This window comes from Stegodyphus dumicola, chromosome X1 (assembly GCF_044657685.1).
Source record: "Stegodyphus dumicola isolate Sdum_Otavi_A_Nest chromosome X1, ASM4465768v1".
NCBI classification, from domain to species: Eukaryota; Metazoa; Arthropoda; class Arachnida; order Araneae; family Eresidae; genus Stegodyphus; species Stegodyphus dumicola.
In genome coordinates this window covers 187,711,801-187,733,028 of record NC_140780.1, presented here as the reverse complement: position 1 = coordinate 187,733,028, position 21,228 = coordinate 187,711,801, and the positions used below count along the sequence as shown (strand labels likewise).

Sequence of the window (21,228 nt, the reverse complement as noted above, 5' to 3'; positions counted from 1 at the left end):
TATGTTTTGTTGAAAAAAAACAGAGAAAGTAAAAATACGAGTATGATCAGTTCTTTGAAAAAAAAGGGAAGGAAAATAAAAGTATTTACACAAAGTGGGAAAGGATATGGATATGTAATATAAAACTTTTAATTTGCCTCATCCCGGCAAATTAAAATTCTATCCGCGGGCCGGATAGAAGCTTCCGGCGGGCCGTAGTTTGCCCATCCCTGCTTTAAGGCATCGTATCGACTAAAGATTTTTTAGATCTGCTCCTACAATTAAAAGAAATGTATGAAAATACAACTTCAAACTCAAAAAATTATATACACATCGATGTGCATGTTTATATACAGTGCGGATCAGGCATGGATTACATTAGATTAGAATTTAAAAAAAAGACTGGTAAGTTGAAGTAAAGATTTTTGTCCTCATGTGGCACCATCTAGTGGGGGCGGAATCAACTAACTTCGGAGGGGTTTCATCTAACATCATCATTTGAGACAGTCATCTTTTGAGACAGTCATCTTTTGAGAAAGGCAAATAAGAAAATGGTAATTAGGTGAGAAAATTCTGATTCATCATAGGAGCTGAATATGGTGGCAGGAATTCATCTTTGTTCAAAATCTCATTGCAACACATTAAAATATTTGAGATGTTCACAATTAATGGCTTTCCTCAGGAAGTTTTCATAGCATTTTCAAAGGAAAACGTAAATGAATCTGATCGTTAGGCTGCAATGCAGGAGCTGATTTTTCACACGATAATGGGTACCTGAGATAATTCTGAGACCCTAAATTTTTAAATCTTAGGTGCTGCCCAGACTGGCGAAGCATAAGTCATAACAGGGCCCACAGTGGACACATAAAGTTGTGCTTTTTTATTCAGGTCGAGCTTCGAATATTTGCCTATACGTTACCTGTGTCACTACCTTTAAAATTTTGTGGATTTTAAAATATCTAGCTGTGGCTCTCGAATTTTCCTGAATTCCAATATGCGGCTCTAATTGACAGGAAGTTTGGCCACCTCTGCTATACATCGTTTTTACGTACAGTGGATTAAGTGCCACATTAAATTAGACAGGATTTTTAAAATATGACAGATTGGTGAATTGAATATCGGAAGTGGTTGAAGAGCCAATGAACAACATTGAATACGAGGTAACTGTACTTAAGTTAAGCAATACTTAAAGTACAGTCAGCACTGTATAAACAGTAATAACTATTCTACTGGGCTCCGGAAAAGTGGCTTGTATAACCAGTACTTATAATAGGCGCCTTTCGTGAAAAGGAGCTGCCAGTTTTCCTTAGAAAGCCATCTATGACGTCGTGCCCGTAAAGCGGATAATCAGTAACAGCCCGTAATCAGTAACCTTAGTACCCTATGTTTATTACTGCAGAAAAGATAAGATTTTTGGAGCCGCAAAACGTGAGACGTAAATTCTGCCTTGCTGGGATTCGAAAGACGGGTTTTTCATTCGGAAGAGGACGGAGACCCAGTCGACCAGATCCAGGATCCAGGAGGGTGACGTCCACTGCATTTTCAACGGTCAGTTTTGGGATTTTTAAGTTTCATCTTATGCAATAATTTGAATATTTCGTCGTTGTAGTTAATTTATTCTGAAGGTTAATTAATTTTGTTCATATGTTTGTATTATTTGTATTCGAATTGTTCTATATCATTACAAAATAAAATTACGCTCAATTAGAGTTTTTTGTAAATTAAGTGTTTTAACTATCAGCATCTTTAAATTTTAATCGCCGCTTACCTAGTTTCCTACGCCTGTAAGGCCAGCTCTATCCACCCTTACCTCTGAAAAAATTTAAAGCTTTTAAAACTTTGACTAAAATATCCGAATTCTATCGCAGATAAAACAACTACGCTTTCTTTAAAACCGGCTTTTTCCATCAGTTGTAGCAAGGCCAACTTATACTCATATAAGTTGGCCTTGGTTGTAGACAGTGATAATCATTCTTTACTAATTAGTGGTGCCATCTATCGGGAATAAAAAGATATAAACGTCTTTAATATTACACTATTTTTTACATTTTTTAAATATCTAATTTTAGGTATAAACGTGGCTTTCTTTAGTAAAATATTGTTACGAATTTGCTATTTAAAAAGCTAATGTTAGTCCAATTATAAATTAAATGGTTTTATTTCTCGCGCAGTGCAGCGCGTGACGAATATTAAAAGAAAGCTAAGCCGGAAAATTGAAAATACAAGAGCGCGTGCATTAAATAAATAAATATCTCTTTTTGATTTCGAGAAAGTTCTGGAAAATTCTAGCGCGTGATTTTAAAATCTTATAAAAGGAGGAAAACATCTCAGTTCGGAGTAGTTGCTGCTTAGTTTGTTGTTGTTTAGAAAACTGCTCTTGTTGATTGTAGCGAATTCGCGGATTAGCTTTCTTTAGCTGTTTTGAATTACGTTCTATTGGACATTTGAGTAGTTAAAAGATAACTACTGTGAGATATTGTAATACTGCATCATAACTTGAGAAAATTTAAGCATTTTGTTGTGATAATAATAAATTTTGTTCATTTTTCATCGGACTTGTGCATTCTTTTCGTTACGAACCCGTACGCACACAACAATTTTTGGTGTCAGGAGTGGGGTATTGAATGCCAATAACAAGAGCGATGGAAGAACAATTCAGGCAAATGATGCCTGCATTTGCTGCTTTCCAAGAAAAGATGGAAGGAGCCGTCAACTCCGTTAAGGAAGATATAAAAGCTGTACAAGAAAAGATGGAAGCTGGCCAAACATCATTTAAAGAAGAAATTAAAGAGAAAATGGATGCTGGTCAAATATCCGTTAAGGAAGAAATGAAATTTCTTAAAGGCGAGATGAAAGCAGGTCAGGACGAAATGAAAAGAGAAATTACCTACGCAATAGAAAATAAATTTGAGGCTATGGAAGGCAGAATAGACGCGGTTGAAATTAAAGTTGGACAAATTGAAGAAAACGTTTCCTCTGTGAAAGCGCAAATAGAAGACAGAGTTTCGGCCGTGGAACAACAAATAGGTTACAAAGTTGATTCAGTCAAAGAAGAAATAGAAGGAAGAGTTTGTTCCGTTAAACAACAAATCTAACAACAAATTGATGAGAGAGTTTCTGCAGTTGCCAAAGAAATGGATACTTTAAAGAAATTCGTAGCGTCGGCAGGGAGCGGGAGTGATGATTTTAAATTCTTACCGATGCCTGCTCGTCCATCTCTGAAGCTATCCACATATGATGGGAAGACATCCTGGCAAGTGTATAAGACCCAGTTTTCTATCGTTGCGGATGCGAATGGATGGGATTCCCAAGCTAAGGCCTGTCATCTCGCCGCTTCTCTGAGAGCAGACGCAGCAGATATCCTGCAGACGCTTCCCGAAAATCTAAGGCTAGATTTCGAAGCTCTATCCGGCGCTTTGGAGCTGCGCTTCGGCGAGAAATGTTTAAAAGACTACAGCAGGCTCCAATTAAAATCCCGTCAACAGAAGCTCACCGAAACACTTCAGGAGCTCGCCACGGATGTTGAAAGGCTGTCACATCACGCCTTTTCGGAGTGTCCGACAGAAACAAGGGAAATACTGTCCCTGCAATATTTCATCTATGGCATCCGGGACCATGAAATACAGAAAGCACTGCGAATGGCGGATGTTAAAGATCTGAAAAGCGCTTTAGTGTACGCCATGAAATTTGAGGCAGCCCAGCAAGCCACTCGTAGAGACCGCCACCCAATCAGAGCTGCTCATGTCCAGGAACCAAGGGATCAAGTTACTGTTCGTCTAGACGATATAACCAGACAACTCAATGACTTAAGAAGAAATATCAGTGAAAAGAAACCGACCCTAAAGTGCTGGAATTGCGGTGTTGAAGGCCACCTACGAAGGAACTGCAGAACTCCCCAGAGCACGGAAAATAAGGCATACGATTTAAACAGACAATTAAATGCCACGGGAAGGAAAAGGACTGACAAGAAACCAAAGTGCTGGAACTGTGGAGCTGAAGGCCACGTACGAAAGAATTGCAGAACACCCCAGGGTACGAAAATTGAGACAATTTCTGAGCAACGACGCAGGAAACAAATTAATGACCATATCAAGGAACGGAGGTTGCCAGATAATGAAAAACCCTGTTTTAAAGCGCTTAAGATCTCTATAGTGAGTGGCAACAATAACGGACTGTCCATCAATGGGAATATCGATGGAGTTCCTTGCAATATGATCATTGACACAGGAGCTAATGTTACCATCATTAGGAAAGATTTAGCTGAACAGTTTAAAGATAAACTTATTTAGACGCCATCCTGTGTTACCCTTCAGACTGCGTCTGGTGACAAGATCGACATAACTGGGAAGTTAAACGTAAACATCACGTTTGGAAGTGCCGCCTACCATCACACGGCATATGTGGCGGATATTACAGATCCATGCATACTCGGATTGGACTTTTTAAGGAAATACAATTTTTCCTTAGATTTCAAAAACAATAAGCTGCTTTCAGCATCTGATGGCATGACTATCCATCCTCAAAAGGGATCCTCGCCTGGAAATGTCGACGCCTTGTCCGAAAAATCGAGCTCGGGAAGCTGCCGAAATCATACCAGGGTCGAAAAGAAATTCAAGACTACCAGCTATTCTCCATCTCAGAAGCTCTTCGGTCAAGACCTTCGTCTGCCTTGTGACCGCCTGTTTAGTCGCCCTACGGATGCGCCTTCATCGCCTGAGGAACACATCCAAGATGCCCAGGCCCGGTTTGAGGGGATGCACCGTTCTGCACGAAAGCAAGTCAACTTGGCGACGGAGAAAAGGAAGACCAGATGCGACACAAGAGCTACTAGACATAGATCCAACAAAGGAGACAAGGTGTGGTTGTGGAACCCGATTCAACGAAAAGGACTGTCACCTAAATTACAGTCACCTTCGGATGGTCCATATACAGTGCTGAACACGAATGACGTCGTGGTTCGGATCCGTGAGTCTTCGAACTCTTACGACAGTTTAGCTCATTACTATGGCCATAATACGTAATGTAAATAATTGTAAATAGTATAAGACCATGGTCCATTTTGTTTTTAAATGTGTATTTGATTTGATTTGTATTTAGTATTTGATTTGCATTTAGTGTTTGATTTGTATTTGATAGCATTTGATTTGTTTTATTTATTGCATTTATTGTTCATGTTGTTTAATATTGTAATGTAATGCTTATTAATGCATTTATGCCACAGTTGTAAGTTTAGCTTCCTGTCCAGGGATTGTACTGCCCGGGACGTGCAGTCCTTGGGAAGGGGGCAGTGTTACGAATTTGCTATTTAAAAAGCTAATGTTAGTTCAATTATAAATTAAATGGTTTTATTTCTCGCGCAGTGCAGCGCGTGACGAATATTAAAAGAAAGCTAAGCCGGAAAATTGAAAATACAAGAGCGCGTGCATTAAATAAATAAATATCTCTTTTTGATTTCGACAAAGTACTGGAAAATTCTAGCGCGTGATTTTAAAATCTTATAAAAGGAGGAAAACATCTCAGTTCGGAGTAGTTGCTGCTTAGTTTGTTGTTGTTTAGAAAACTGCTCTTGTTGATTGTAGCGAATTCGCGGATTAGCTTTCTTTAGCTGTTTTGAATTACGTTCTATTGGACATTTGAGTAGTTAAAAGATAACTACTGTGAGATATTGTAATACTGCATCCTAACTTGAGAAAATTTAAGCATTTTGTTGTGATAATAATAAATTTTGTTCATTTTTCATCGGACTTGTGCATTCTTTTTGTAACGAACCCGTACGCACGCAACAATATTTTGCTCAAAAATTCACCTTAAAATTCTTCTTATATAACTATTGAACTATCTCCTTTATACTAGAGAAGTACAACAGTTATCTCGGACAAGCACGAACAGCATATAACTAAAAGACTATTTCGTGCAACTTAAGTCATTTCCTGGAGGATTAAACAAGTGAGCGAAATTTACTTATCATCTGTAACACAGGGATATGGAAAAACAAACATAAGTCCAATACAAATAAGACAGTACACAAAATTTATTTAAAAAAATAGATGCAATAAAAGTGCAATTCACTGAATAGCCAGTTTCTTGTCAGTTGAAAGCGATATTTATCTTACTTCCCTATTCATAGAATTAGAAGCAAATTTTTCCAACTTCATTCAGAGGTTTCTTTGACAGGAAAGTATCTGAGACGCAGCTGCTATGGTATTTTATAATGTAAATACTTTTCGGAGCTATTAGTATAACTTCATAACAAAATCTTCTTACAGTTCCCACACAGAATTCCAAAAGCTCACAAGGTCAACCTTTTAATTTTGGGGAAAACTTATGCTTTAATCGCTAAGAATAAGTGCTTCGTTCATTCTGAATCGCAAACTATAACCGAGTTACGAAGTATCAGTCACTAATCCCGAGTAAATTCGTAGCTTGGGCCAGCAGCGGCCAAGCAGTAAAGTCGTTAAATAGTGGCAGCTCGGTCCGGGGTTCGAAATTCGGCGAATGAGCTTGCTACACGGGCGTTTTATTCGTTTCCCCCATGTGTAATACGTATATGAGTATAATTAATGTTACTCTTTAATTTACTCATTAATGTTACTCTTTAATTTACAGTCACTTTGGATTAAATATATATATATATATATTCAAAATCATAATTAGTTTGGCTAATAAAGTAATGTATCAGTAGCAATACATAAAAAAATTTCGAAAAAAATTCTGTACCTGCTATTATTAATTTAACTGGGGTAATTTCTTATATTGAAATGAAAGAATTTCCCACTTCGTTTTCCCACTTTACTCACTAGATGGCAACACCATATCATTTTTTCGTAGAGGCGACGACGGAGGATGGTTTCCTGCTTCTATGATGCACGGTTCATAATTTGTAATAGTAGTTTCCTAAGAGGGGGGATTCACGTATTTAAAGATCAAAATTTCATAATAATTAGGTAGCATGGGACCATTTGGAAAATGCACTTTTTTGAATTTGTAGTAAAATTATACATCTCTTGTTGTGGTACTTTTACTTAATGTCTCAATATCATTCATTAAATATTTTAGCGAAATTTTTAATGACTTTAGTCGTTACTGAGACTTCTTAATTTATTTTAATTTATTTTTTATTATTTATGTATTTTTTTAAAGAACTCAAAAACATACTGTAAATTTTCTGGAATAATAAAAAAAAAATTACGTCAAACATCGATTTCAGCCATAATTAATTTATATTGGCAAATAGCACAAAGTTCTTCATTACTGAACTTAAATTTTACATTAAAAGTGCAAAGACCTTATTTTACTCTAACAAATTATTTTTAAAATTATTTTTAATAAATTTTTTTATTAGTAACTTTCCTTTCCCTTCTGATTTCAGTTTCCTGCCAAAATGTAAATTTTAATGACGTCGTAGGCAAATCTAAGTGAGTTCGGAATCAGTATTTAAGCAGCGGTTTTTAAGAGTTGTAGGAGGTCTCTCCAGGACACTTCTACCTCCACGAGAGAAAATTTCTTTCAGGTTTCTACTCTGTCAGGCCCCACATGGGATCACATCAGGAACTGGCAAGAGCAGGATTTTAATTTCCTGCTGAAAGCCGGAAATAATTAGAGAAAAGAATGCTAGAGGTTGCAAGCTTTTAGCATATAATACAGTGCAGATGGCCATGTTAGAAGCATCAGCAGTCAGGGATAGAAGTTGATGAGGGGCATGGCAAGCTAGAGTTGCCAAATTGTTGACGCTCGGGGGCTTGGGATTTGACAGAGGTTAGGATGAAACAACGGTAGAAATTAAGCATTAACGATATACAGTGGGTAAAAAAAGTATTTGCACACCTACATTTTTGTTTGAAATTCATAAAAAGAAGCATTAAGAAATAAAAAAATTGGTATTGCCAAATCAGAATAAGTTTAATCATCCAAAACAAACAGAAAAATTACAATATAAATAACAATGCTTTTTTGTAACAAAATTAAAATATCTCGTATCAAAAAAGTATTTGCACACCTGCATGAATACAAAAGAAATAAAATATATAAGCAAATTTCAAATAACTAATATTTAGTATGCATGCCTTGAGCATCTATTACTGCTTGTAATCTTGCTGGCATTGATTTAATTAAATTTTCTGTAACAGTAGGCTCAGTATTCGGTCACCCTTCAATAAGGGCTTGTTTAAGGGCAGATTTGCTTGAAATCTTCCTTTTTCTTATTTTTAAATCCAAAGAATTCCACAGATTTTCCAAAGGATTTAAGTCTAGTGATTGTGGTGGAGCGGCAAGTTTTCTGGGTACATTATAAAGCAACCACATACGAGTTATACCGGTAGTGTGCTTGGGATCATTGTCTTGCTGAAAATAGTACGAATTACTGATACCCAATTTTATTGCACTTTGTGGCAAGTTATCTCGCAACACATCAATATAGGTTCGAGCTGTCATATTCCCATCAATGAAACACAAATTACCAATTCCTTTGCTAGCCATGCACCCCCAAATCATAACAGAACCTCCTCCATGTTTAACTGTAGGTAACACATTTTTGGTATGAAAAGCAGCACAAGGTTTTCTCCAAACTAATTTTCTGCCATCTGATTTAAAGATATTGAACTCACTCTCGTCGGAGAATATGACATTTTTCCAGAAATCGATTGGCTTATTGATATATTCCTTAGCGAATTCAAGTCTCTTCAGTCTGTTTCGTTCAGTTAGGAGAGGTTTTTTCCTTGGTGACCTCCCATAAATGTGTGCATCGTGCAGGACATTTCGAACACTTTGGGCACAGATTTGAACTCCAGATGTTGAAGCGACATCATTGGCTAAAGTAATTGCACTAACAAATGGATTTTTTGATGCTTCTCTTATGATTTTTCGTTTCATTCGCAGTGAAAGTTTCTTTGGGCGTCCAGAGCGCAAGTTATTTGATGTAGATCCTCTTTCTTTATAACATACCAAATAGTAGAGAAGCAAACATTTACTTTTTTACCTATTTCTTGATAACTTAGCCCATGTTCACGTAGAGAAAAAAAATTTCTCGCAATGAAATCGACAATTCAGATTTCTTAGGTGCCATTACAATTTGAATCGGCAATCAACTGATAACGTTTCGACAACACCTCCTTTTATAGTCGTCTTACATATATTATTTACTGCGTGATGACTGTCAAACAATAGCATAAAATGCAAATTTGGTAGAGTTGAGTTGAGTGTGCAAATACTTTTTTGATATAAGCTATTTTAATATTGTTGCAAAAAATGTTTTTTATTAATATTATTGTATTTTTTGTAATTAATTTAAATGAATAGGCTTATTCTATTTTTTAAATGCCAATTTTTGTAGTTATTAATGCATTTTCTTATAAATTGTGAACAAAAATGTATGTGTGCAAATACTTTTTGTACCCACTGTACGTCGAAAGTCTGTAATAGTTTCTGATTTCGGAAATTCGGCTATTACTTTTTTTGGGGAGTGTTTTTACCCCAGAAGGTATTACAACGTATCCCAGAGAAGCCACGGAGGATGTTCCTAGAACATATTTAGCTGTGTTTAGTTTCAATCCATGATGTCCGAGACGATTGAAAACTTTCTTAAGATGGTACGCCTCTTCATTTGTGACGCTGATGTCACGATCAAGCCTTACTTCATATTATTTCACTCTTATTTCTAAACTCTAGTAATAATAATATAAAACTAGTTTTCAGAGCGAATGGTCATCCAGGTCTGCATACTTGACATCCTGTGTGATATTTCACTGCAGGACTTATGTGATATGAATTGTACTGAATAATTTGAGAATTGAATAGTTTGAGATTGTTTAACGTCACAAGCAAAGTAAAAAGATTCTATGTAATGGCGTGTGACAATGATTCCAATAGTAACTCTATTTCTGTTACTTATTAACCTTCAAATAATTCTCAGCAATAATGACTGCCGCATTCATAATTCATTATGTTCTTTCACGAAGAAACGTCGTCCGGTGAATATAACTGTAGTTAAAATTTGACATATTTAAATTCCTTAACACCATCCTTTTAATTTTAAATATTTCTGAACTGACTGCATAACTATGCTTTGAAAACTCTCTAAAGTAAGTAATTTTTTTTTTTTTTTTTTTTTTTTTTTTTTTTTTTTTTTTTAAATTTTACCGACTTTTGGGTCGTGACGTCTTACGAAATCAGGAATTAAAAATTATAATAAGATGATTTTCAGAAAGCGTGATGTTCAGAAAGCCACGTCCATCTTCTCTATTCACACTGATTGCTCGGTTGATATATCACGTCGATATTTTTTATTCACTCGGATTGTTCGGTTGATTGACCATGTCAAAGCATGTAAAGGCTATTTGCCTAAATAAGGGATATCGTTTAATGAAAACTGAATTCACGTTACACTTCGAGAAACCACGGAAACGCCCGCATTTCAGTCTAAAAGTGCGAATGCAGGCATGTAGAAGGTACCAAATGCTTTCCTTTGAAGTTTACTAAATGTAGTACTGTCTAATGCTGTAGTTACATAATACAGCACATTCCATCTTTAAACTGATTATTAAAAGTTTCATTCATCTAAGGACAATAATACAGAGGATTGCAAAAGTAGGTGCACGGTTATAAGAGTTCTTGTTTCCTTTATTAGTTAGTAATTATGTACTATATAACGAGCGCTTGATTACGAAAAGGTATAATTTTAGGTGACAATCAGGATGATATAGGAATTACAATTATGTACGGTCTGAGGTTCTCATATTGCCGGCCTTGAGCATTTACACAATCCTGCAGTCTAGTTTCTACACTCAAGCACACTTTGGCACAGAGATTTTTATTGATATTAATTTCTTGGCACGCTTTTCGTCTGAAAATCAATTATGTCACAGTCTTTCTGTATTGAACATTACCTCGAAGAACTGTAATCGTGATCTGAATCTTCCTCTTAAAATCTGTGAAGTTATCTTAGCCGATATGTTTTCAAACCCAAACGTTCCATTAGATCCTTGTAGGTAAATGTCTAACTCCCGAGAAGCTTGCTTCTCCTCCTGTTACAATACCTATTATAACTGTATACATACTTTTTCGCCCCCCGTATTCATCTTGTTAAAATTAAGAATCGTAGTATATCTCTTCAATTAGACGAACATATTTTAAAACCTAACGTTAAGTTTTAAATTAATGTTAAGTTTTAACACCAACTCAAAAATCGTTGATTCCGTTTTAACATTTTCGTAGTTTTTGAGTCACGTTCATATTTCATTGTTACCGTGTCTAAGCGATTAATTATCATACATACTGTGAACTGATGCTGATGGTGACTTAAGACATTTATTCAGCACTGGATGAAATAGCGCTGCAGGTATCTTTAGGTATTCAGGATTTTTAGAATATGAATTTTAAGTTTAAATTCATCCCACTCATATAAAGAATTTAAAGCCTATTATCTGAAGTTAACGGTTTTGCACAAAAGACATGTGCAGCAAAAATGAAAGTTTCGTATAAATGGCCTATAATTTTGCTCTTTAAAATTAAATAAATTACGAAAGAAAGGAAAAAAGCAAAGACGACAGAAGAGGATGGTGCATCTAACATACAAAAGTTTAAGTGCGTAATAGGGTCCGCAGCAGCGTCAGTGGCGCAATGGTAACTCATTCCTAATTATACAAAAAGCTGATGGAATTGATTCGTTGCCAAAAAAATCCTTGCATGCTAAGTGTAGAAGTTACAACATTTTAGTTATTTGCAATGCGATGAATTCTACTAAGGCTTTTTTTATTATTATGTTAGGTCTAAATTAAAAACCTATCATCCTCGACTAACTTTACTCTAATCAATTTTAGGCATCTTTCTATGCAGAAATATAACTACACACGCATGGCCTGAATCAGAATCATTTCGTTCTTATTTGAATATGGCAAAGCAAACAAACAGCAATCCATTCTCCAGGAATTTAGATCCGGATCGAGCTTCCAGCGGTCTGCCACCCAGCGTTAGCAGGCCATTAATCCTTGGTATGAGTGTGTCAAAAGAGTTTCCTCTAAAAGGGCTAGGTATTTTACCTAGTATGAAGTAATGAAAAATCACCGGCAGCTCTTCTCCGAGTTCTTTCACATTCTTCTTTCTTTTCAGATTTATAAAAGGAAGAGTTATAAGGACGCATACGAAAGAAAAAAACTTCAATCATTTCGGTGACAATATATATTAGCATTGAATTAGTAATGCTGTCACATTTGCGGAAATTCAAATTTTTTTCAGTTGAATTAATCAAGTTATATTTTCTATTTTTTTAAACACATTATGCAGAGAAAGAAAAACCTTAAATATAAAAAGAATAATGATTTTATAAATCTTTAGTAAAAAAAAAAAATTGCCACTTTGTTCATTAGATTTGTAAAGTTTGACCAGCTTTGAGTACAGAAGTTTGTGAGAAATCTAGTATGAAATTAAGATTTAACTTCGAGGTGCTGAAACGAATATTTTAGTCCTGCTTATTTTCTAGCAAGAGTTTCAAGCTTCAAGTATAAAGTGCTTTTACAGAATGTGAAGTGTTTGAATGAAGATTGCGTTTTGCTTATGATTAATAATTAGATTGGTATCTACGCAATGAAAAGCATGTGTCGAACAATAAGGATAATTGTCTCGTTGCAGAAAGACAAAACTAACCCTAAACTAAAGTTAAGCAAAATATTTCGAGAAACTGCTGCTACACAGCTGGCAATCTAAAAAAGAATCCAACTTCTCCAGCATTGTAACATTCCTAACTCAGAATGGTGTTAAATCTGCGCAGGACTAGCAATAGACTTTTTGCCGCCCGGTGCAGTTTCTGCAGGTCCTAAATTGTGCTGCGCAGACCTTTCCTAAATTTTTGTCGCCTGCAAGTTCTACTGCTCATTTCCTTCTCTAAATTCTAAAAATTTTGAAAACCCCGAATCTACGGTCCGAATTTCTTATGACAGAAGTTTACAAAGTACAGAGTCTCCAGTGTGATAAACTTACGTGAACAGTTTAGAAATTAATAACCTTTCTAATTAAAAAAGAAGAGGAAAAGAATGAAATTTACATCTCTAACAATGAGAGGACTTCATAAATATAGATTATTATTGTTATTATTCATGCTCCGCCATTAGGCACTACATGGAAGGCGAAGGAAGACCCGTGGAGGTCTATTTCAGGAAAACTGGATAGTATCCACGTTACACACGGGGAAAACCACAAAATCTCCCATCCAGTCATCCCTTTCACCGGATTCGAACCTCGGACCGAACTACCAGTGTTCAGCAGCTTTTACAGCTCGGCCGCTGGTGGGCTTCATAAACTTAGATGAGCTTATGCTTCAGTAATCGAAATCAATGGAAGAAGAATGAAAACAAAATTTAAAAAAAAAAAATTCTTAGCACCACTCGAATAGAACCCGCCCTCTCACCGGGTAAAAAATGGGCTTCATATAGCGTTGGGTGACGGGCAAATTTGTTCTTAAGTTATTACAAGCAATGATAGTAAATTAATTAAAAATCATTAAGAAAGCTCTTGATTGAACGTTAGTTGTTCCAGTTGTGGATACAGAAATCCACTGAACTGGCAGCGAGGGTGTAATTGACATTGAATATGCATGGACAGTTACTAAAGACAGTTACGACAGTTTTCTAAAGGAAACTTACTATCATTTAAGTTTGAAAAAAATCACGAAATCCCATCCAGCCATATTATTCAGTTACGAGGAACTGAATCTAGGACCAAGTACGAAACTTTATGAAACGAGGACTTTGCGGTCAGAGCTGGCATTAACCAAAGTTCGTTTCAAAGCAACCAGATTTTGCCTAAGTCATAGAAATTGGTATAAAGATTTTTCGAAATGTCCATCGTCATGGCAACCTGGTATAAGAACCGACAAATCTCAGTGTAACAAAGGCCGATCGACGATTTCGATGAGCTAGGCAAAACAACTACGCATGCTCGATTCTCAAACTGGATATGACTTAAACCTTGTTCCACAAGTGAGGAATGCACTTAAAAGCTTCCCGCTGAGAACTCCACGGCATCGAAGTGCGCATAGTATAAGTACAGGAAACTTAAGTACGGAAACTTTCTCATTCATACTTTCTTGTATCTGCAACTGTATATGTTGGAAAGAGAGTACGCAGTGAATTAAGATCCCTGTAGGTCAACACGATATATAACACCCTTTCACGCTGTATAAAAATTTCAAAAGCGTTCAGTTCTTCTAGAATCATTATGCAGTTGATGGATTTCATGTCTTGCGGTATTTGTTATGTCTATGCAAATGCTATACTATTTCGCAAAAGAAAGAATTACCTGTGAAAATATCAGATCGATCTTTTTAATAAGAGGCAGAACAGAATTGCTAATAAATGTAGTATTATTTCATGCAAAGAATGCCATGAACAGAAAACTTGTTTCGACTGTTCTAGATTATTTGGGTACTGATAGTTAATTTACAGAAAATTCGTTATTTGCAGCTTTTAGCATGCGGGAAAAAAGGACGACTCTCATAGAAAACTGTTTTAAACAGTTGTCCTAAACAGGTTATATGCGATAACGATTTACACATTATACAACAGAACAAAAAAGGGGTTGAAAATCAAAATTTCAACTTCGCACACAAAACTTCGAAAATTGTGAAGGATTTTGTAGCTTGTTCCATTTGGTATGGCAAATTTGGTAACTCCCAAGAATCTTTTTAACTCGGTTTCGTTTATAGAAAAACTGTCGTTTGTTAAAAAAAGTGAGCTAAACGCGTAAATACACAAAAACGCAGAAAAAGAATTTGATTACTCGCGTTATGGTTAAAAATGAAAAGCACATGTAATGTTACTCTAATTATTGCATGCCTGATTTAATGAGTGTTCTATGTTAATACACGATTGTTAAGTTATCAAAGCAAGAGAGAATGTGAATGTTTCTGGAATGAATATTAGGTTAGGATAAGTATAAGTGCAGGGGCCACGTATTATTTACCCAAAAATAAGTAGGTATAGGCCCCTTACATTAGCTATCCAGATTAGCAATGCTTACAGGGGCCCACGGTAACGTTTTGGTGCAGAGATGCTACTCTCGTCTGATGCAACCGACATCGCAAGCACTGCCACCGACTGTCCAATCTTATGTCCGGGACTACTTGGGCTGGTGGAGTCTTTAATTGCGTATATGATTGCATGTTCATCATATTTATTGCTTATAGATACAATCCATGTATTTAGTTTCTTTACACACTTTTGTTATTGCTGAGCACTTTGATATTTTTTAGAGCAATTGTGATCTACTCGTATTGATTCGTTGACTTTCTCGTGTGCTTAGTGCTTCATACCATTTATATGGAGACTGGGCGTAATTTGAAATCTTTTCGTTATTTGCTGTGATCTCTTTCAGCTAGAAATTCGAACAATCATTTGGGTCTTTTCTTTGCATATTGATTTGGATGGAATCACTCTCTGTTGCACAGTTCTAAACCCCCTTGATTCCCAAATATCCGTTATTTGGGTCCTCATGTGGCTATTATTGATTGCGTATCTGAGGTACGGATTCACATCTTGTTCTAGTCTTACTCTTCTCGGATGCAGACTTGAATTACACTTGAATCACACTACCAAAAATTACACTTGTCCGAAAGGGCACAATAGCTCAATATTTTCGAATGAGATAGTAGAAATAGAAATAGAATAGAAAAATAGAAATACACTGAACCAATAGAAAAATTAATGTTATACCATACTTAGAATACATTAAAGGTAAACGTTTCAGAAACTGTCTTTGTTTCCTAACATTCATGGAATAATAAGTATTTTAGATCTTAGACTTACTGTATATGGCAAAGGCACAGCAGCATTATTATTTGTCTTAGGAATGATGCCTTTCTCTAAAGATCCTGCTTCTCACATTAAGAGGAGGTGAAAACGCCAATACAAACAGCCTGTTCATTAAGACTAGAAACCGACTTAAGCTACTAGTGTTGAGGTATCTTCTCCCACTCTATCTTTGCGGATTCATTATTTTTTGGTTGGCCTGCGGTCACTCTTACCTATTAAAGATTCTTACACTGCATAGGTACTTAATTTTTTATTAAGTATCTATGCAGTGCAACAGCTAATTATGAGTGCAAGGTAATTAATAGCTTGTCAATTATGCATTTGCTGCACGAAGACCGTGCACAAATTTCTTACACTGCCCTGTAGAAATTTTCATTCGCGACTTAAAAGAAAGATTCCTGTCGTATCCTCTTGTGAAATAGTCTGCATGCTTTTGTTTTCCTGAGCTTCACTGAACTTTTGCAGGATATTACTAAGACCAAGATTCTGTGGAAAATGATCAACAAATAACAGTCCGAAACAAAATAAAAAATATATAATTTTTGGCGACAGAAACTCTTTGTTGGGGGTTTTTTAATACGAAATGAATCTTTCGTTGGAAATACACGCCCGGCAACGCAGTTTCATGACAAGAATAAGATCTGCGATTTTAGGGCATCTGGATCCTAATTTGCTGAACATATCTTCGCTCATCAACGTTCGCAGCGTGTTATGGACTGATATTAAACACTTTCCATACATAATGAATGAGATTTAAGTCGAGTGATTTCAAAACCTTTTCCAACGAACAATGTTTCAGATTCCTTATACAAGCAGACAATGCACTCCGAGAGAGTTTGCATTTTGCCGTCCAAAATCATCCGAGACATATGATCGCAATAAACGGGTGAACATACTGAGCGAGGATGTGATCTCTGTAGCATTGCAGCCACAGTACCTTAAGAGAAAATATGAAGATTAGTGCAGCAAGTAATAGTGGTCCTTGACAAAACATAGCCTTTTTATATGCATGTATTTCTCTAATCTTATTGCGCGAAGGAGAGATCCAAGCATTCTTTTCAGAACAGTAAAAATCTGGAATCGGTCTGAGGACAAATCATGATTAGTCCACAAACATAGTTTTTAACTATTGTGGACTATAGTTAAGGTGATTGAGACAACAGACCACTGTAGACGTGAACGTTAACAAGATGTTAAGCACTTGTCATTACAGCTGACCTGTTAAGGAGCCGTCTGTCAACAGTTTGCAGAGATACCGCTCTTCTTATCGATGCTACAAAGCATGAAACAAATTTACGGGCAGTGTTGGTTCGTGCTTCATCCTCAGAAGTTGACCTTAGACACCCTCATAACTTAACAGCAGACTCATTTTGATTCCGAAAAGACAGAATACTTGACGAGTTCTTGCACTTGGCGTTATCCAGATGTCAACTTATTTTTCAAAATTTGGCTGCTTCGTTCTGATATCAGTAAGGAGGAAAGTAAAGGAAGGAAAGGTCTTTGTAACATTTCAAAATAAAATCTTGTCAACTTAATTCATTGCTGTCTTGAATAAAACAGAACGTCAGATGTTAATTTTTCTCGATATCAAAATGAAAAGTTTTTGTGATAGGTTTGTAAATGTTTTATGGTAGTAACGAAGGAAATATGACTAGAAATACCATGATTTACGTATTCCCGACATGCATAAATTTTTAGAAATCTTCGCAATAATCCCAGTATCCAGAGGAAGAAAAAGTACGAGAAGCCACTTTATATCTATCCTATCAAAAGTCATCTAATTACGTTGGTAACTTCTGACACATTATCACTATCACTAGTAGAACTTTTGTTGCTTCAACCTTCGAAACTGATCTACAATGTACATGCAGTATATTTCATTTGAATATGAATTAGAAGACTCAAAATCCATAAGTTGAATCCTGAGTCATTATTCTACGAAAGAAATAAAATTAGATGAACTACCAGACACAGTTACGTTATTGTCCCATTATAACAAAGGAAATCAGTTCTGAGCAAATTAAATCTTAATTTTAGGAAAAGATAAATGTTGCAAAAACTAATTCGTGAAATATTTCGCAAAGAATTGATATTTGAAAACTCAAAATAATGTTACACATTTCAACTAATGCAGTATCGTAAATTCGTTATGCTTAAAAATGAAATTATGCTTTAAATACATTTTAAAGTAATGTCCTTCTTAATTTAATAGTTACTTTTTTATTATTAGCGATTCAAAAATTTTTGGATGTTTGGAATTTCATACAAAATAAATAGTAATTTAACAGAGCTACCAGAGAAGAATTCTGCATAGCAAAAGAAATTCAGATGAGAAACTTTTTGTTGCCATGAAAAATTACGTGCCAAAATTCTTGCTCCTAACAAGTTTTCCAAAACTAAAAGATAATAGTTATCACATCAAGCGCAGCGCGACGAAATAAGAATCTTTTTCAGAAAACTTGTTTCTCCCATCACCAGTTTAAATGGGAGGTTTCTAGTCTTATAATTTCCGTTTAGCGATGTACTGCGAGTATGTTGACGCAATATTTTACAATACTGGGGTCAAAAATTGCGCTGATAGCTCTCTTTCAAGTGCGAAAGAAACAGGAACCAATCAGTAAAAGATCTTCCTTTGCACTTTTGGGAAGATTTTGTTTCTAGGAAAAGTTTATTGAGCTGCGCGTCGTTTGATCTGACAAGAGATTAAGATGAAAATGGGTGAGTGATGCAAATCAATCGCTAGCTTCCATCCGGACAAACGATATAGCTGAGAAAATTTCAAGTTCCCAATTTCTTCGGAGATTAAGTGTGAAGATGGATATAGAGCAGCTGAAATAACTAATTCAGATAAATGTATGCGGATTTCTAGGGATGATTTTTTTCCATTTAGTCAAGTCTTATTTCTAGATGTCTAAAAAAAAAAATCAGGCTTGAGAATTTTTCCCAAACGCTGAACAGCGTGCTTGAGAAATACATACAAAATTACAATAATATTATTAAACGACAGCTATTTGAAGGTGAATTTATGAAAAATGAATGCAAAAGACATTTCTCAAAAACAATTTTATTAGGGAAATACACAAAAATCTGCACAAAAAATAAAATAGTGAGCATTTATAGGAAACAAAATAATTTGCGAATGAAGGTTCTTAAAATTTAATGGATACCTGAAAAATGCTTAGTCAGTATACAAGTTCCTTTAATGTATTAAAACCTGAAATCAGTCTCACAGCGCCACATAGCTTGCTTTGTCTTTTTTGAACGTCTAAAACAACGTTACAATCCTATAAGCATAAAAGCTGATTCTCAAGTTTTGGAAACCAAGTCTTAGAACGAATGCTATCGTTAGAGGAACTTATGCTCACCAAATATCAGCATTAAGTATTAGGACTTTCAGGGTTTTAAAAATTTGGTTATAATACTTTAAAGGTTACAATAGAATAATTATGCAGACTTCACTGCATCAGATCACTGAATATGTACTAACAGTCATGAATGAAAAATGATACAATGTATATTTTATGCAGAAGTGCAAATAATTTTACAAGAACCTGAGAATTACACTAAATAAAATGCACTGATTTTAACATGATAAAAGCAGTTAAGAGAACCTTTCATGCTAGAAAAATTATCAAAAATTGAGAAGATTTACAAGAAGCTATTTACAAATAGGTAAAAATTACTAGTATAGAATCAAGGAAACAAGTTGCATTACACTTATCAATTCATAATAATCTTTGCATTTTTTTTATACATGCATGCAAATATGAACATTTTCAGGGTTCGTTTATTTCAAATAAACAGTTCCTCAATAGTAAAGTTCGTGCCCTGAAAACCAGTCAAAATGCACAGGAAAACACAAATTTTTGTTAGGTTGATGAAAGAAACAAAGATGACTAAGGGCACTTGATATCACTTATATGATGGCTAATGGTATTGCTTCATGAGCAAATGATAATTTGGTATTTTATTGCAGAGGTGATTTCACTTTGACTAGGCATGCCTGAAAGAAAGTAAATAAATAAACATATCCACTTAAGGGAAAAAGTATCAGAATTTTGTCTACAAAGTAAAGTTTGGAATATAGAGTATTTAAAATATCGATAAAAATATTTTCAGAAAATTACAGCTATTCTAAGTATTTATATATCATTTAGAAAGGTTATCAGAATTAGCATAATGAGAGGGTAAATAAAAGTGGCCAATTATGATTTCAAGGACAAAGTTTATTGAAAAAGAAAATGGTGCAGTCAACAAATGCAAAAGCTAATGTATACTTTCTTCCCAAGAATAATGTTCCAGCACTAATTATAAAGCATTCAAAACACAAGGCTCCAGAACCGGCCTATGATCCAAGCTCTTGACTTATATGCTGATCACCTTGTAGAAACCACTAGGTAATTTCCATAACAAAACTATAAATGGTACCTGGTAATGACGTAGTTAGAGCTTGTGCCGCCATTTTCAATGCACACCGAAAATTGCGTATATGCCAAAACAGGATATAAGGAAAAAAAAAAAAAGGTGTTTATTTTTTAACAAAACTTCCAATATTTTAAGGCGCTATTTTGCCCGTTATTGTTGTTAGTAAAATTGTCGATGAGATTCCAAATACTCCATTTCATCTGTAATCTATTTCTTCTATAGACAGCACTGTGAGTTTGATTGATTTATGCGGTTATGGCGAAAGCTATCTGCCCAAGGGAAGGAATGCCTTCATGGAGTAACTTTCTAAGGCTAACAGGCTCATATACACGTTACACAAGGGGAAAACCACGAAAACGGCCATGCAGCCAGCCCATTCACAGGATTAACAACACCGTGGGATTTAAACGCAGTTTTTAGGACTGAGCGTTTCTTAATTTATATTTATAGTATGATAATTGTACTTAATGCAAGATTTTTCGTAATTTGTATTACTGATTTGAATTTATAAAAATTTTCCTCAAGGAATGCCAATAACAATTTGTGAGGAAAATTCACAAGTTTACAATAATTAGAACTGAGTTTTATAGACGATTGAAGAAAAACTGGAAAGATTCATAGCCATTGTCTTTTTACTCTTTCATCTTCCCAATTATTACGTAATCATGATCCTAATTATCGTGATCATAATTTAATTAACACTCGTACTTTTTATTGAGAGTTTCAATGGAGTAAGAAAGGCATGGCACGAACGAGAAGCTGTTGAAATCCCATTTAATTTTTTGAATACTCTGTTCAGTGTAAAAACAATTCTCTTTTTAATTTCGTATGATGATTCAGCATGTCTTGATCTTTCACCTCATCAGGGATCAAATGGCTGCATGGGCGCTTTCGTGATTTACGTTATGTGTAAAGTAAGTAACGTTATGCTAATTCATGAACACTTATGACATGAATGCGAAACCTTTCCCTTTCGTAAAGTTAATATGAGCCGGTTAATATAGCCGCAGAAAGAATATTCACGGTT

General features: G+C 35.3%; 1 protein-coding gene and 1 long non-coding RNA gene across 3 annotated transcripts in view; one reads left to right on the top strand and one right to left on the bottom strand.

Moving 5' to 3' along the window:
• The first annotated feature begins 880 nt into the window (after nucleotides 1-880).
• Nucleotides 881-21,228, top strand: part of LOC146993368 (uncharacterized) — a 74,052-nt gene continuing 53,704 nt past the window's right edge. Inside the window, exon 1 of the long non-coding RNA XR_015038770.1 lies at nucleotides 881-1,527. This is a non-coding gene — a long non-coding RNA (uncharacterized LOC146993368). The remainder of the gene's footprint in view (nucleotides 1,528-21,228) is intronic.
• LOC118182809 (lysosome membrane protein 2-like) overlaps nucleotides 18,825-21,228 on the bottom strand; it is a 169,038-nt gene continuing 166,634 nt past the window's right edge. For both annotated transcript variants that reach the window (XM_035352199.2, XM_035352206.2), the window contains exon 14: nucleotides 18,825-19,779. In XM_035352199.2, coding sequence (XP_035208090.1) covers nucleotides 19,770-19,779 — 10 coding nt within the window. In that variant the 3' untranslated portion in view covers nucleotides 18,825-19,769. The remainder of the gene's footprint in view (nucleotides 19,780-21,228) is intronic.